This window comes from Delphinus delphis, chromosome 17, assembly GCF_949987515.2.
Source record: "Delphinus delphis chromosome 17, mDelDel1.2, whole genome shotgun sequence".
In the NCBI taxonomy this organism is placed as follows: domain Eukaryota; kingdom Metazoa; phylum Chordata; class Mammalia; order Artiodactyla; family Delphinidae; genus Delphinus; species Delphinus delphis.
Genome location: NC_082699.1, coordinates 17,927,522 through 17,942,041, shown reverse-complemented (window position 1 = coordinate 17,942,041; position 14,520 = coordinate 17,927,522). Strand labels below are relative to the sequence as shown.

The window sequence follows — 14,520 nt, the reverse complement described above, 5'->3', positions numbered from 1 at the left end:
CTGTGCTTTTCATTTTATGAGGACTTGGAAAAATTGTACCTAATTTCTCCGGTTAATTTCAGTGGGGGAGTATAGTATGGTTTAAGAGCAAATGAAGCAATAAGTGTTAGCCAGTGTTAAATGCCAGCACTGAAGATTGGTTAGGATTTGTTACACGAAAATAATGTGATATATTCACCAGAATAAGTAAACCCTTTTGCTTGGTAATGTATGGTGGGGCTAAGGAGGGGGAAACAGCAAATAAAAGAGAAAGAAAAGAGGAGAAAGAAAGAGAATGTCAGTGACTAGAGGTTAGATATTATGACAAGTTATTGATAGTCAAAGAGCAGATGACAGTTAAAAAAGTGAAAACTGGGGCTATCAAGCTATCAGAACTATATACTGAAGGATCATGTGGGCTTGTAGACCTCACTGTTGTCTGAGGATGTCACAATAGAGTAATCATTATTTTTAAAAAAAACCTTTTTTTTACATCTTTATTGGAGTATAATTGCGAGTAATCATTATTAACAGACTAAATTATGTACAATACACATAATGTCAGGGATCTGTATTAGAGTTCAGAGTTTTACCATGTTGATTTAAAATTTTTTGGATATTTAAAAGTGTTAGTCTTCATTTTATCTCATTTCCTGATCATGCCAACACATTCAAACTTGGTTTAACGTTATGGGTCTATGTTGGGACAGGCATTGATATTATCAGTTGGGGGAAATGGAACAGGACTGATTAGAACATAGTGATTACGTGTTTTTGTTTTTTTTTTTTTCTTTTTTGGCTGTCCCACACGGCATGCGGGATCTTGGTCCCCTGACCAGGGATCAGACCTGTGCCCCCTGCAGTGGAAGTGTGGAGTGCAACCACTGGACCGCCAGGGAATTCCCATAGTGGTTACAGTTTTTAAAGTGATCTTTAAATTGCTTTTACTCTTTTGTATAAAAACTGTATCTTGGGCTTCCCTGGTGGCGCAGTGGTTAAGAGTCCGCCTGCTGATGCAGGGGACACGGGTTCGTGTCCTGGTCCGGGAAGATCCCACATGCCGCGGAGCGGCTGGGCCCGTGAGCCGTGGCCACTGAGCCTGCGCATCCAGAGCCTGTGCACTGCAACGGGAGAGGCCACAACAGTGAGAGGCCCACGTACCACAAAAAAAACCAAACTGTATCTTGAGCTTTCCGAGGACTTTAAATCTCAGAAGGCTAAGAGTAATAATATATGTGTCTGTTTTATTCTGTTGGCCTTTTTGTGTCCCCACACTCGACCTTTGCTGTGAAGCAGCTACTCTAGTGATTCTTGGAGAAGTGGTAGTGGAGAAGAGGAAACGTTAAGCTCCTGGGCAGCCTTTTCATGTTACATAAATACTCTCCTCGACCCCTATAGTAAGCACCAGTCATAGGGAAGAGGAAATCTCAAGAATAATCCCTCATGTGTACTGAAGTGGGAAAAAGTTTTAGGCACTGAACTTGTGTCACTCTTAAGTGCAGGGTCACACATCCTAGGATGTTGTTGTAGTCTAGAGATTCTCAGCCATCGTATGATGACGTACAGGAATGCCATTCAACATCTTGTTGATAATAGTTAACTGCAAAATTTGTCAGTGGTTTTCTTACCCCCAAAAGTAGTAAATTTCAGTGGATTCATATCACTTAGATTCATTTGCATTCATGAGGAAGGAGAAAGGGAGGTCTGGCTGGACTATAGAGCCACTGAAAAGCCAAGCCAGTTCTGAAAGTGTTAAATCTTTTTTTTTCATGGTATTTAGGTTTATCAGGATCTTTTTTACTGAGTATATAAACCCACTTGGATCTCTTAGAAGAGCTCAAATTCCTGTGCGTTTTCCAGACTTGAGCCAATGCAAGATGAGGGCTAGATAGAATTTTTAGGTTTACTCTAGATTTGGGATGCTTTAAAACATTTAGATTCTGGGCCTGGCCTTTTTGTCTTGGAAGACAGATGTACTGCTGTACACAGTCTGGGAATAAAGTGCATATTTATTGATTGAGATCATGTATCGCTGGGTACGTGTTAAATATTGAGAGAACAATCATTTTAGGCATATTAAATTTACTCAGAAAATTAATTTTTATTTTTCAGGTGGTTCTAGTACTTAAAGAGTTAGGAAAATCAAGCTTTTTTTTTTTTAAGTGGGTTATCTACTCTAGCCACTTTTTAAAAAAAATATTTATTTTATTTGTTTATTTGGTTGCATCAGGTCTTAGTTGCAACAGGCAGGCTCCTTAGTTGCAGCTCGCCAGCTCCTTAGTTGTGGCATGCGAACTCTTAGTTGTGGCATGCATGTGGAATCTAGTTCCCTGACCAGGGATCGAACCTGGGCCCCCTGCATTGGGAGCGCGGAGTCTTAACCACTGTGCCACCAGGGAAGTCCCCAGGAAAATCACACTTTTATTAATAACATATATCATACATTTTTTAATGCACAATTTTTCCCCTACTTTAACATATCTGAAATCAAGATATGTCTAATCAGTGGTGTGTAATTGTTTAATTGGTAGCAGTTTTCCTTTCCTAGTATTACATAAAATAATAGTGCATCTTATGATTCATTGTCTAAGATTCAGAGAACCATGGTACGTTTGTAATATATGTAATTAATTTTCCCATACCTCTCCGATTTAGGGACAGACAGGGTAGTATTTGGCTGTGAACCTTTGGAACTGTTAATTTTTCAGCCCCCTTAGCTCCCAGTAGTTTGTAAGTAGTTCTGCTTCTTTACTTAGTTACCTTCTGCACGTTATTTTCCAGTTATCTCAATTCTAGGCTCTCATTTTCACCACTGTCTAGGAAAGCAGCCAGTGTTGCCCTGATGGTCTAATAATCTGGTGGTATCACTGCTTTTGCTAGTGTTCTAATGCACGTGTTTCTCATCTACTTTTGCTAACGCTTTGTCTTCAAAGTTAGGAGGTGAATGCTTCCTCATGTGATGATAGCTTTCTGTTGATAGATGCTACAAGGTATGATCTCTAAACACATGGTGTTATCTCTAAACAGTTACGCTAGTTTTTCACATTCTCAAGTGAGTATGAATTTTCCTTTATTTTTACATTGAACTCTTTAAGTCCTCCTTTTTTAGCTTCTGTGTTCATATTCAGGGTTCTTAGAACCAGTTTCTTAGAAGAACCAGAGGACCCTTGAGGGACCTGTTTGCTTACTTAAAGACACTTCCTGCCCTCTTTAATGATTATTGTTCCGGGAAGGATCCCTAAGAGTGAATTCCCTGTTTCTATGAGCCTGCCAGACACACTGTTTGACCTTCTACTCTTATTTTTTTTTTTCCCGGTAAGTTTTATTAGTACACTGGTAAATCATTAGTTTTATTAGTGTGCTTAGTAAGTACTCGTTAACCCCCCAAATGTTCGTCCTGCTCTGTCTCTTTATTGCAGAGGATGTGGATGTGCAAGGTAGTTTATTGCCTGATAGCAGAGACAGTAAGGGACTGGCATGAATTGTCTTTTTAATGTAGTGACTCCACCCCTCAATTAAAAAACGTGCTCCAGTGAATGTCTTGGATTCTGACCTGTGATACTGAAATTGAAATGACGAAGTGGATGATAGCCCCTTCTAATGGGGAGAGGTTGGAGCAGAGGTTCTGTATTAATCATCTTGCGCTGTGTGACACATTACCCCCAAATTTAGTGATTTGAAAGAACAAGCATTTATAATCCCATGTAATTCGAAGGGTCTTGAAGCAGAGAGCTGGATTCTGGCTTGAGTTTGCAGGCAGTATACTGGCCCCAGCTGTGGTCATCTGAAATCTTGGCTGGAATTGGAGATTCCAGATTGGAGATTCTTCCAAATCATCCATGGTTATTGGCAGGCGGCCCTAACCTTACCGCGTAGGCCTCTGAATTGGACTGTTCACAATATGGCAAGTGATTCTAGAGAGAATGACCCAGATGTAAATCATAATCTTTCATAACCTCATCTTGGGAGTGATATACCATCATTTCTGCTGTATTCTATCGGTTACACACACCAACTCTGGTACAGTGTGGGAGGGAACTACACTAGGATGTGAATACCAGGAGGCAGTTACTTGGAGATTGTCTTGGAGTTTGGCTATACCACAGACCCCTTTCTTTGTGGACCTATAATAAGTAGTGTCAGGGTGGGGAAAACTTTTCTTTTTCCACAGTGCTCTTCACCGTTATCTTCAGGAGACCAAGGAATAATTACACCAACACGATTCTTCTTAACTTGCCTTTATATCCTGTTTCAGTTGGTAGCTATGCAAATCGACCTTCCTTTATATCTTAATTCAATAACAAGGGCTGTCTTCCTTGTCTTAGTAAAGTTTTCAAGATCTGGAGAATTTCCACAGCAGTGTTTCCCAAAATGTAGTCATTGAAAGGAGACTTTTCCAAGATGCCCTACACTGAGAGGATTCCAGTACTTTTGGAAGCCTGTATGTTGTCTTCCTCCCCTTAGAGAATCATTGTGCAAGTTCGTATATCAGAAGTCTCTGAGAATTCCTGCTTTAAAAAAAATCCTTTTTTCTTTTTGTTGTTGAGCCCAGTGTTTCTGAAAATTTACTTGATCACAGAACCCATATTTGTTGACAGAAGTAGAATAAATCAAAAACCCTCTTCTAACATAGACATTTATCACAAATATAATCCTCCTTTATTCAAAACAAATTGTTTATGCAGCTTTATTTCTATATTTTGGATAATTAAAATTTTTCTAAACTAATTTTCAATTTGTAATTTTGCATTTTAGAAGGCAGCTGAGGTCAGAAGTTGCAATTAGTTGGTATCTTATTTTCCATGTTACTAGCAGTTATGATATTGCACCATCTGAGGAAAAGTTTTCACTTTTGGCAATTTAAAGAGCCATTGATTCTCAGCAAAGAAGGGAGGAGTTTTCTATTCTGTAGTGTTGTTAGATGGTGGTAAGCTTATTTAAAGGCATTATGAATTGAAAAGATCTAGAAACATTGCTGTATTGATAGTAATATTTCATTGTCTAGAAAAATCAGAAACTAGCTTTTAAGTAGAGAGTTGTTTGGAGTTCTGAACAGAAATCCATGCTTGTGTGCTTTAATCCAAGAAAAGATGTTCATTAAGAATTTTTATAATGTTACGTGCACTTCTAATAACATTGGTTATTTTGTTTTTAAACCTGTAAATTATGGGCTGCTGTGGTTTTTGTTTTGCATTATTGTATACTGAAAAAGAATGTCCACTGATGATAACAAGGGAAGAACTGAACAATAAAAGCTGTACAAAAAAGAATGCAAATACATAGCCATTTTGGGGCATCTAGTATGTGAAAAAATAACTTTATGTATCTCAGGCCCTGGTATGTTATATTCTGGTGTTGAAAGATTAAGTTATATGTGAATGATCCTATTTTAAGAAAATAAACAGGGGCTGTAAATTGTAAATTAAAATTATTTTAAACTTTTTCAAAAGACTTTTTAACTTAATATAGTTCTTCTCGAAAGCCTGTCTGTCTGAAATGATGCATTCTTTAAGGGTTATGGAGAACTGTGGTTTTTATAATTGAAAAGCAGTAAAGGAAACCCTGCTAAAACTTTTAAGCATTTATAACCATATAACTTTAATGGAGTAGTTTGGAAGTTTTATAGGTAGCTGGCTGCTCTTCATAACCACTTTACAACATCTAAGTTTACAAATATATTTAGAAATATTTGACAATAGATTGTGAGTTATAGGACAGGCAATTAAAATTTTGAGAATTAAGCATGTAAAATATATAGAAGATGTAAGGGGCTTGTAAAGGAAAAGGCGTGAGCATTTGGACGAAGTTTAATCAAGGATTTCAGACTGTGTGAATACACGTATATTATGTTGTAAGGGAAAAATGTACAAGTTATTATTGATACTCTTTTCTAGAAACGACTACAGAAAGAACTGTTGGCTTTGCAAAATGACCCACCTCCCGGAATGACTTTAAATGAAAAGAGTGTTCAGAATTCAATTACACAGTAAGTGTTTAAGTTTTAAAGTACTTGTTTGTTTTTCTTTTGTTATCCATGTAATATATGAATATATACTCATTTTAAAAATACAGAATTATTTTCTTATTTCATCCCATTCTCTTCCACCAAGAGGTAAGTACAGTAAACAGATCTTATTCTGTGCATTTATATATACAATTTCACTTTATAAAAGTTTCCTGCTAATGAGGCAGCATTTAAAAACTTTGGTCTGACTTTGTTATGAAATGTTCTTCACCTGTAATAGAGCAGTTTGGTATGAGGTTATTTATCAGACTTTTCAAAAACATTTAAGGCTCTGAAGAGAATGACAGTCAAGAGGTATCTCTATCCCTGTCCACTGAACATACTACATAGTTGCTTTCTTTACAGAAGGGTAGCTAAATGAATGTCAGACTCTTAGCATTCTCATTTAATAATAAGAAACTTTTCCATGAGGATGAAAAAGTGAAGGGTAGAAGGAGGACATAGAAGTATTCTCTAATTTAGCTCCTTCCGTGGGAGTGGAGCAGAAGTCTCTTCCCAGGTATGTGCCAAGAAGAGTAGAAATATGGGTCCCCTCTGTTAAAAATGAGCATTTGAATTAGTTTAAAGTGTTTTCAAGAGTATCATCCTAAGATTTCACAACTCAGTGTGGTCTATCCTTACCACTCCTTTGATCTAACAGTTCTGTTAGACAAGGGTAAATGTTCTAAAATGGGAAATTTTTAAGCAATTGACTCTCTCCTTAAAAAAAAAACTCCAAAAATGTAAAAGGAGTAGAAGCCAACAAGAAAAAGTTTACTATAGACCAACTTGTAGGACAAACTGAACAATTCAAATATTTAGTGATATTCTGGGTCCAAAGAGCAAAAGTGACCAAAGCTCTCACAACAGGGACATATTTATTTTCAGAAGAAACGATTTTGGTTACCTTTGACTTTGACATTTGAGTCAGTACTTAAGACAGGAGCCAAGCTTTAAGAACAGGAATATGAAGAAAGGGTATGTTGATGTTTGAATGGATATACTGATGTTTGAAAATGTAGTATGGGGGACTTCCCTGGTGGTCCAGTGGTTAGAATTCCATGCTTCCACTGCAGGGGGCATGGGTTCGATCCCTGGTCTGGGAATTAAGATCCCCCATGCTGTACAGCACAGCCAAAAAAAGAAAAAAGAAAAAAAAGAAAATGTAGTGTGTATTACTACATATTATAGATACTATAGAGTATCTAGCTCTATAACGATCTCTTTGAAACGTTGCTGGGTTCTCAGTTGACTGAGCAGTTTTAGATTCACTGCCAAATGAGTGGAAGGTACAGAGATTTCCCATGGACCCTCTGCTCCCACACATGCCATAGCCTCTCTAATTTATCAGCATCCCCCACCAGAGTGGCACATTTGTTAGAACTGATGACCCTACACTGACATGTCATAATCACTCAAAGTCTGTAGTTTACATTACAGTTCACTCTTGATACATTCTATGGATTTGGACAAATGTATAGCGACATGTATCATCATCATGGTGTCACACAGCACTTTCACTGCCCTAAAAATCCTCTGTGGTTCATCTATTCATCCTTCTGTCCCCTCCCAGCAACCACTGATCTTTTTACTGTCTCCATAGTTTTCCCTTTTCCAGAGTGTCATATAGTTAGAATCACACAGTGTGTAACCTTTTCAGACTGGCTTCTTTCACTTAGTAATATTCATTTAAGGTTCTTCCATGTCTTTTCATGGCTCTCGATTGACTTTTCATTTATCTCAAACAGAATTTAAAATGGAGCACACATTTAGAGTATAAAGCATTTGTTCTATATGATTAAACAAGTGACTGTTTTTTGTTCTATATCATTAAACAGGTGGATTATACTCCATTTTCATCTTTTTCCTCTTTACCTTTGTTAACCTGCCTCAGAATATCCTATAAGAGCTAGCCCTATAGTTTTCAAGGAAGTAGGTACCAATCGTTTCCACTTTCAACCTTTATTTTTTTGGGGGTGGGGAGGAACTACACAACACAATGATTTATAAAAAGTTAAAGGACCATCTTACGTTTTTAAAATTGAAATATTTGTATAGATATTTCTACCACAAATTATAACTACTGGGACTTCCCTGGTGGTGCCGTGGTTAAGAATCTGCCTGCCAGTGCGGGGGACACGGGTTCGAGCCCTGGTCCGGGAAGATCCCACATACCGAGGAGCAAGTAAGCCCATGCGCCACAACTACTGAAACCACGTGCCACAACTACTGAAGCCCGAGTGCCTAGAGCCTGTGCTCCACAACAAAGAGTAGCCCTGCTCACGGCAGCAATGAAGACCCAATGCAGCCGAAAGTGTAACTACCAAAATAAACAGCATCTTTGCTACAGAATAAACCTGTCACTTAGAGATGTTTGTCAGGCAAGAATTTTTCTTTTAAAATAATTTACTGTAAATGAACCACAAAAGTTTTATTATCTTTGGACTATCTTCCAGGATATGAAAATAGACTTATAAAAATTAGATCTTGGGAATTCCCTAGCAGTCTAGTGTTTAGGACTCCCCTTCCACTGAAGCATTATCTCCAAAGTGGATGAACTACAAATCAAAATTTTTTTTTAATAAGTTTATTTTTGGCTGCATTGGGTCTCCGTTGCTGCACCGGGCTTTCTCTAGTTGCGGTGAGTGGGGGCTACTCTACGTTGCGGTGCGCGGGCTTCTCATTGCGGTGGCTTATCTTTGTTGCAGAGCATGGGCTCCAGACATGCGGGCTTCAGTACTTGTGGCTTGTGGGCTGAGTAGTTATGATGCACGGGGCTTAGTTGCTCCGTGGCATGTGGGATCTTCCTGGACCAGGGCTTGAACCCGTGTCTCCTGCATTAGCAGGCGGATTCTTAACCACTGCGCCACCAGGAAAATCCAAACCAAATATTAATCTAGTTGAAAGAGATGCATATAGTTAACAGGAAATAAACACTGATTTTAAAATACTATTGTATATATACTTTTTCCTATTCAGTTCTTTAGTTTCTTTAATCAGGCCACGGCAGAAGCTGAAGCAAAAGATAGACATCAGAGCAATCAGAGATAGGGCAAAAAAGCAATGTTTTGGTGTAACTACTGACCTATTTTGAAAAAATTATTTATTACTCGGGGAATTCCCTGCCAGTCCAGTGGTTAGGACTCGGCACTCTCACCACCACATCCCAGGTTCAGTCCCTGGTCTGGGAACTAAACTCCTGCAAGCCGTGCAGTGTGGCCAAAATAAAGAAAAAAAAAATTGTTGTTTAAGTGGGATTATATGGGATGGGGTATATGGGTAAACGAAGATGATGAAAGCACGTTAAGCTTTTTGGAAGACAGTTTGGTAGCATGTAGACCTTAAAAAATAATGCGTATCATATCCTTTCACCTAATAACCTATACGCTGTCCTAAGGAAGGAACAGAGATACAGAAAGATTGACTTAGAACTAATTAAGTTGGGAAATGGTTTCTCAGTGTAGTAAAGTAAAATGGCACCCCTTGAGTTACAGTCCACAGACATCATATCGTGTAAGGCAGAAATTTTGTGTAGTCATAATTGCCTTTGAACATCCCTTGAGAGAGGCTGTATTGGTATATATCCTGTATTAATATATCCAACAAAGCTAGTTCTTCCTTCAGAGAGGCGTAGATGGCTGTTTCTTTGATTAGGAGCCATGAATGTGTGAAAAATACCTGTTTTAAACATTAGAATCACAGAACAATGGATATTCACAGGAGGTTAAGAAGTGAGACTTCTCTCATCATCCTTACTCTGGGGCGTGTGTGCTTGTGACTGGAATTGTGAACATTGATGATTTGAATGTAATGTAATTTAAGTGTACACCTAATGCAGCTCTACTGGACTTGGAGTCCATTGATATAGAAACTGCAAAATGACTAGAGTGAAATGTACCCTAAAAACTTTAACAGTGATTATCTTTGGGTGATTTTTGTTTTATTTATGCTTATGTAAATTTTCTGTAGTGAACATATGTTACTTTTTAAATTAGGAAAACGTTGTTTTAAATTATCCTGCATGATGTTGAGAAGTATGCCTCCTTTGACCTATCTCACCCATATATTGCAAGGTGTCTTTAAGATCTTAAGAGCTATGCTTGGATAGGTCACATGTCAATTTATGGTATATTATGTGTCCTAAGAATTGCCTTATAAACAGAACGAAAGGGCACCGAGAAGTCCTGTGATTTTTTCTTGGACTGTCCCAGCATAGTAGGTGGGAGTGGGCGGTGGGGCTGAAAAGGAATGTTCATGGCTAGGAAGGACCTAGTTTGGTGGGGGTTTTTTTGGTTGGTGGTGGGGGTTTTTTTGTTGTTGTTGGTTTGTTTTTTGGCTGCATCATGTGGCATGCGGGATCTTACTTCCCTGACCAGGGATCGAACCTGTGCCCCCTGCAGTGGAAGCATGGAGTCTTAACCACTGGACCACCAGGGAAGTCCCTGTTTGTTTGTTTTAAATTTAACTTTAGTTGATTTACAATGTTGTGTTAGTTTCAGGTGTACAGCTTCAGATTCTTTTCCATTATAGGTTATAAGATACTGAATATAGGTCCCTGTGCTATTATACACAGTAAATCCTTGTTGTTTATCTATTTGATATATAGTGGTGTGTATCTATTAATCCCATACTCCTAATTTATCCCTTCCCCTCCCCTTTCCCCTTTGGTAACCATAAGTTTGTTTCTTATGTCTGTGAGTCTGTTTCTGTTTTGTAAGTAAGTTGATTTGTATTATTTTTTTAGATTCCACATATGAGAAGTATCATATAATATTTGTCTTTCTCTGTCTGACTTACTTCACTCACTATGATAATTTTTAGGTCCATCCATGTTGCTGCAAATGGCAATATTTCATTCTTCTTCGTAGCTGAGTAATATTCCATTGTATATATGTACATCTTTTTGTTTTTGGTTTTATATATATATATATTTTGAAGTATAGTAGATTTACAATTTTGTACCTATCTCTGCTGTACAGCAGAGTGACTCAGTTATACACAGATATACATTCTTTTTTTTATATTCTTTTCCGTTATGGTTTATCACAAGATATTGAATGTAGTTCCCTGTGCTATACATTAGGACCTTGTTGTTTATCCATTCTAAATGTAATAGTTTGCATCTACCAACCCCAAACTCCCAGTCCATCCCTCTCTCTCCCCCTTCCCCCTTGGCAACCACAAGTCTGTTCTCTATGAGTCTGTTTCTGTTTTGTAGATAGGTTCATTTGTGCCATAGTTTACATTCCACATGTAAGTGATACCATATGGTATTTGTCTTTCTCTTTCTGACTTACTTAGTATGATAATCTCTAGTTGCATCCATGTTGCTGCAAATGGCCTTATTTCGTTGTTTTTTATGGCTCAGTAGTATTCCATTGTGTATATGTACCACATCTTTATCCATTCATCTGTCAATGGACATTTAAGTTGTTTCCATGTTTGGCTGTTGTGAACAGTGCTATGAACATATATAGTTCATAAATATGAACTATAGTTTGAATTATAGTTTTGTCTGGGTATATGCCCAGGAGTGAGATTTCTGGATCATATGGTAATTCTATTTTTAGTTTTTTAAGGAACCTCCATACTGTTTTCCTTAGCGGCTGCACCAATTTACATTCCCACCAACAGTGTAGCAGAGTTCCCTTTTCTCCACACCCTCTCCAGCATTTATTATTTGTAGGCTTTTTGATGATGGCCATTCTGACTTGTGTGAGGTGATACCTCATTGTAATTTTGATTTGTATTCCTCTGATAATTGGCGATTTGGAGCATCTTTTCATGTGCCTGTTGGCCATCTGTATATCTTCTTTGGAGAAATGTCTGTTTAGGTCTTCTGCTTATTTTTTGATTGGGTTGTTTTTTTTTTGATATTTAGTTGTATAAGCTGTTTGTATATTTTGGAAATTAAGCCCTCGTCCATCGCATTGTTTGCAAATATTTTCTCCCAGTTTGTAGGTTGTCTTTTCATTTTGTTGATGGTTTCCTGTGCTGTGCAAAAGCTTATACGTTTGATTAGGAGGAAGGACCTAGTTTTAAAGAGAATAGGTTTTTTGTTTTTGTTTTTTTAATGCAGCTTTTGCATTATATTTTATTTACTGTGTACTGGTTCTGATGTCAGGAATGTACTAGGTTTTTTGCATATATAACGTGATGTATCTTTCCAACAACACTTCGAGGTGACTTTATTTTTAACTCTAGCAGTTAATTTTTAAAAATACCTATTTTACAATTGCAGTAGTTAAAACAGGAGAGGTAAAACAGCTTACTTAGGGCCCCACAGCTAATTAAGGGACAGATCTGTCTAATTTTACTGTAAAATATTGCCTCTTGGGTCTGTGGTTGCATCTTTTATTACCATATAAGGTATTTAGCGTGCATTGTGAAAATGAATGGCCATGTTCTTAAGGGTTTATATGTGTTCCAGCGTGATTGCTTTCAGAGAGTAGGCACATTTATTATTTTACATATTTCTAAGTCCATAATATGTGAGGTGCTCAACAGAACCCCAACAGTATATCCTCAATCTTCCTTTTGTTTCCCTGTATTTAAAATAATAAGTTTTTATGCCTGAAAAGTATAAGATTACAGGAATTGACCAGGTATACAATAATTATAAGTGGCATGGATATAATTAGGAACTCATTTTGCTTCTAAATTCTGCCCCATCATCTTTGTCATAATAATCTCTATTCCTCTACCCACACTTTTTTTTTTTAAAGAACAAAAGATAGTTCTTGTTATAAGAATATAATTATAAACAGATTTATATTCATGATTGTTATATATGAAAACAAAGTAAGCTTACATAGATGCCATAGAAATCTATTTGGGGTTTTATTAAACAATTGAAACATAATGAGAGACAAAGGAAGGGCCTTCTAGAGCCTTAACTAGCTATCAGAGTAAGTGTACCGACGTCAAGTTAGCTTCCTTTTTCCTGTTTAGCCTTCTCTAGAATGCCGATGAGAAAATTGGTCTGATAGCTACACTCCTGTAGTCATTGCTGATACTGATTTCTCTCTTAGCTTCTAAAATAATTGATATCAGAAAGGCAATTGATTAGTTTGATGTTATCTATAAAATCTTTTCCATAATTGTAAAGATAGTCTGAAAAAATAAGGTAGCATAAATTGAATAGGAAGAGTGCGGGCTTTGGTGTCAGCACACCTAAGCTGGGTTTTATTTTGTTGTTTTTTCCGGACCTGGGTTAAAATTTGGCTCTGTCCTTTGTTAGCTGTCTCACCGTGATCTGGCTCTTTAACTGGAGTGTCAGAGAAGGAAACAGGGCCAGGGGTATAAATACCTACTCCTGGAATTGTTGGGAGGACGAAGTGTGTTGTTATACACGAATGACTCTCGTCCCAGTGCCTGGCATAGAGGAATACTCGGTGTTCTCTTTTCTCCTTCTCACCCCAATCCTTTATAACTGAAGTTTAATTTTTTTTTTTTCTATTCTAGGTGGATTGTAGATATGGAAGGTGCACCAGGTACCTTATATGAAGGGGAAAAATTTCAACTTCTATTTAAGTTTAGTAGTCGATATCCTTTTGACTCTCCTCAGGTAACAAAATGTTTTGCTTTTTAAATTTTTATTGTATTTTTGGATTATAGCTAAATTAGCGATTTTTGACTAAGTAAAAACTTATAAAAGAAATTCATTATAATTATGTGAATAGATTTGTTCCTTTATCTTATTTATAATATAATCAAGATCATATGAACATTTTACCTTATTAAGATTAGGGCTTTGCTGCTTTTGTGCTTCTGGAAACTTAAGACTGTTTCTTATCCATTCATGTTAAGCAGAAAAAAGGGATGGAAATCTAACACAGGCCCATGGGTTGTGGGAGAACTTAGCATTTGGAATAACTGGAGGCATGTATTCCTAGATAAGATGATGATAGAATGACATCGTTAAGAGGCAGGTGCTTTTTGGGAAGGAGCACGTCTTTGATTTCGCATTGGCATGCTGTCTTTGCAGCCTTTTAGTATTGCACGGGCAGAATATATTATTACAAGATGTTAAATATCTAGACCTCAGCCCCAAATCTGATCATTATAATTTGAGGCAGAGTCAATTCAGTTAATGTCTTAAAACTTGGACAAGGGATAATGGGGGTAGAGAAAAAATTTTGAGAGCTGCTTAACTGTGGTGAATGATTAATCCTTGGAAGTTAGAGAAAAGGAGACTCTAGGATGAATTCCAGATTTCTGGCTTGGTAAGATGGGTAATGAATTACTAGTAGCAAAATGATAAGACAGGTGCCCAACTCTGTGTAGCATTGCTAGGTAATGAGGTGTTGTGGATAGTGAAATTTCCCAAATAACTTGAAATTCAACATGTGAGGTGCTAAAATACGCTATTTTTGAGGAAAATCATATTTCATTGCTACTTTAAATAGAATATACCAAACAGCTTAATCAATTCTCTTAGCCATGTAAGAGTATAGATGGAAGTCAGTTATTGTATTGTGCTATAAATAAAGAGATGATTGTTTTAAGGCATAGAATTAAATGGAAACGGACTCCTT

The 14,520-nt window shown here is 37.2% G+C and overlaps 1 protein-coding gene across 2 annotated transcripts in view; it reads left to right on the top strand.

The window, feature by feature from the left end:
• Positions 1-14,520, top strand: part of UBE2W (ubiquitin conjugating enzyme E2 W) — a 76,093-nt gene that overhangs the window by 35,404 nt on the left and 26,169 nt on the right. For both annotated transcript variants that reach the window (XM_059994778.1, XM_059994779.1), the window contains exons 2-3: positions 5,874-5,965; positions 13,448-13,550. In XM_059994778.1, coding sequence (XP_059850761.1) covers positions 5,874-5,965; positions 13,448-13,550 — 195 coding nt within the window. The remainder of the gene's footprint in view (positions 1-5,873; positions 5,966-13,447; positions 13,551-14,520) is intronic.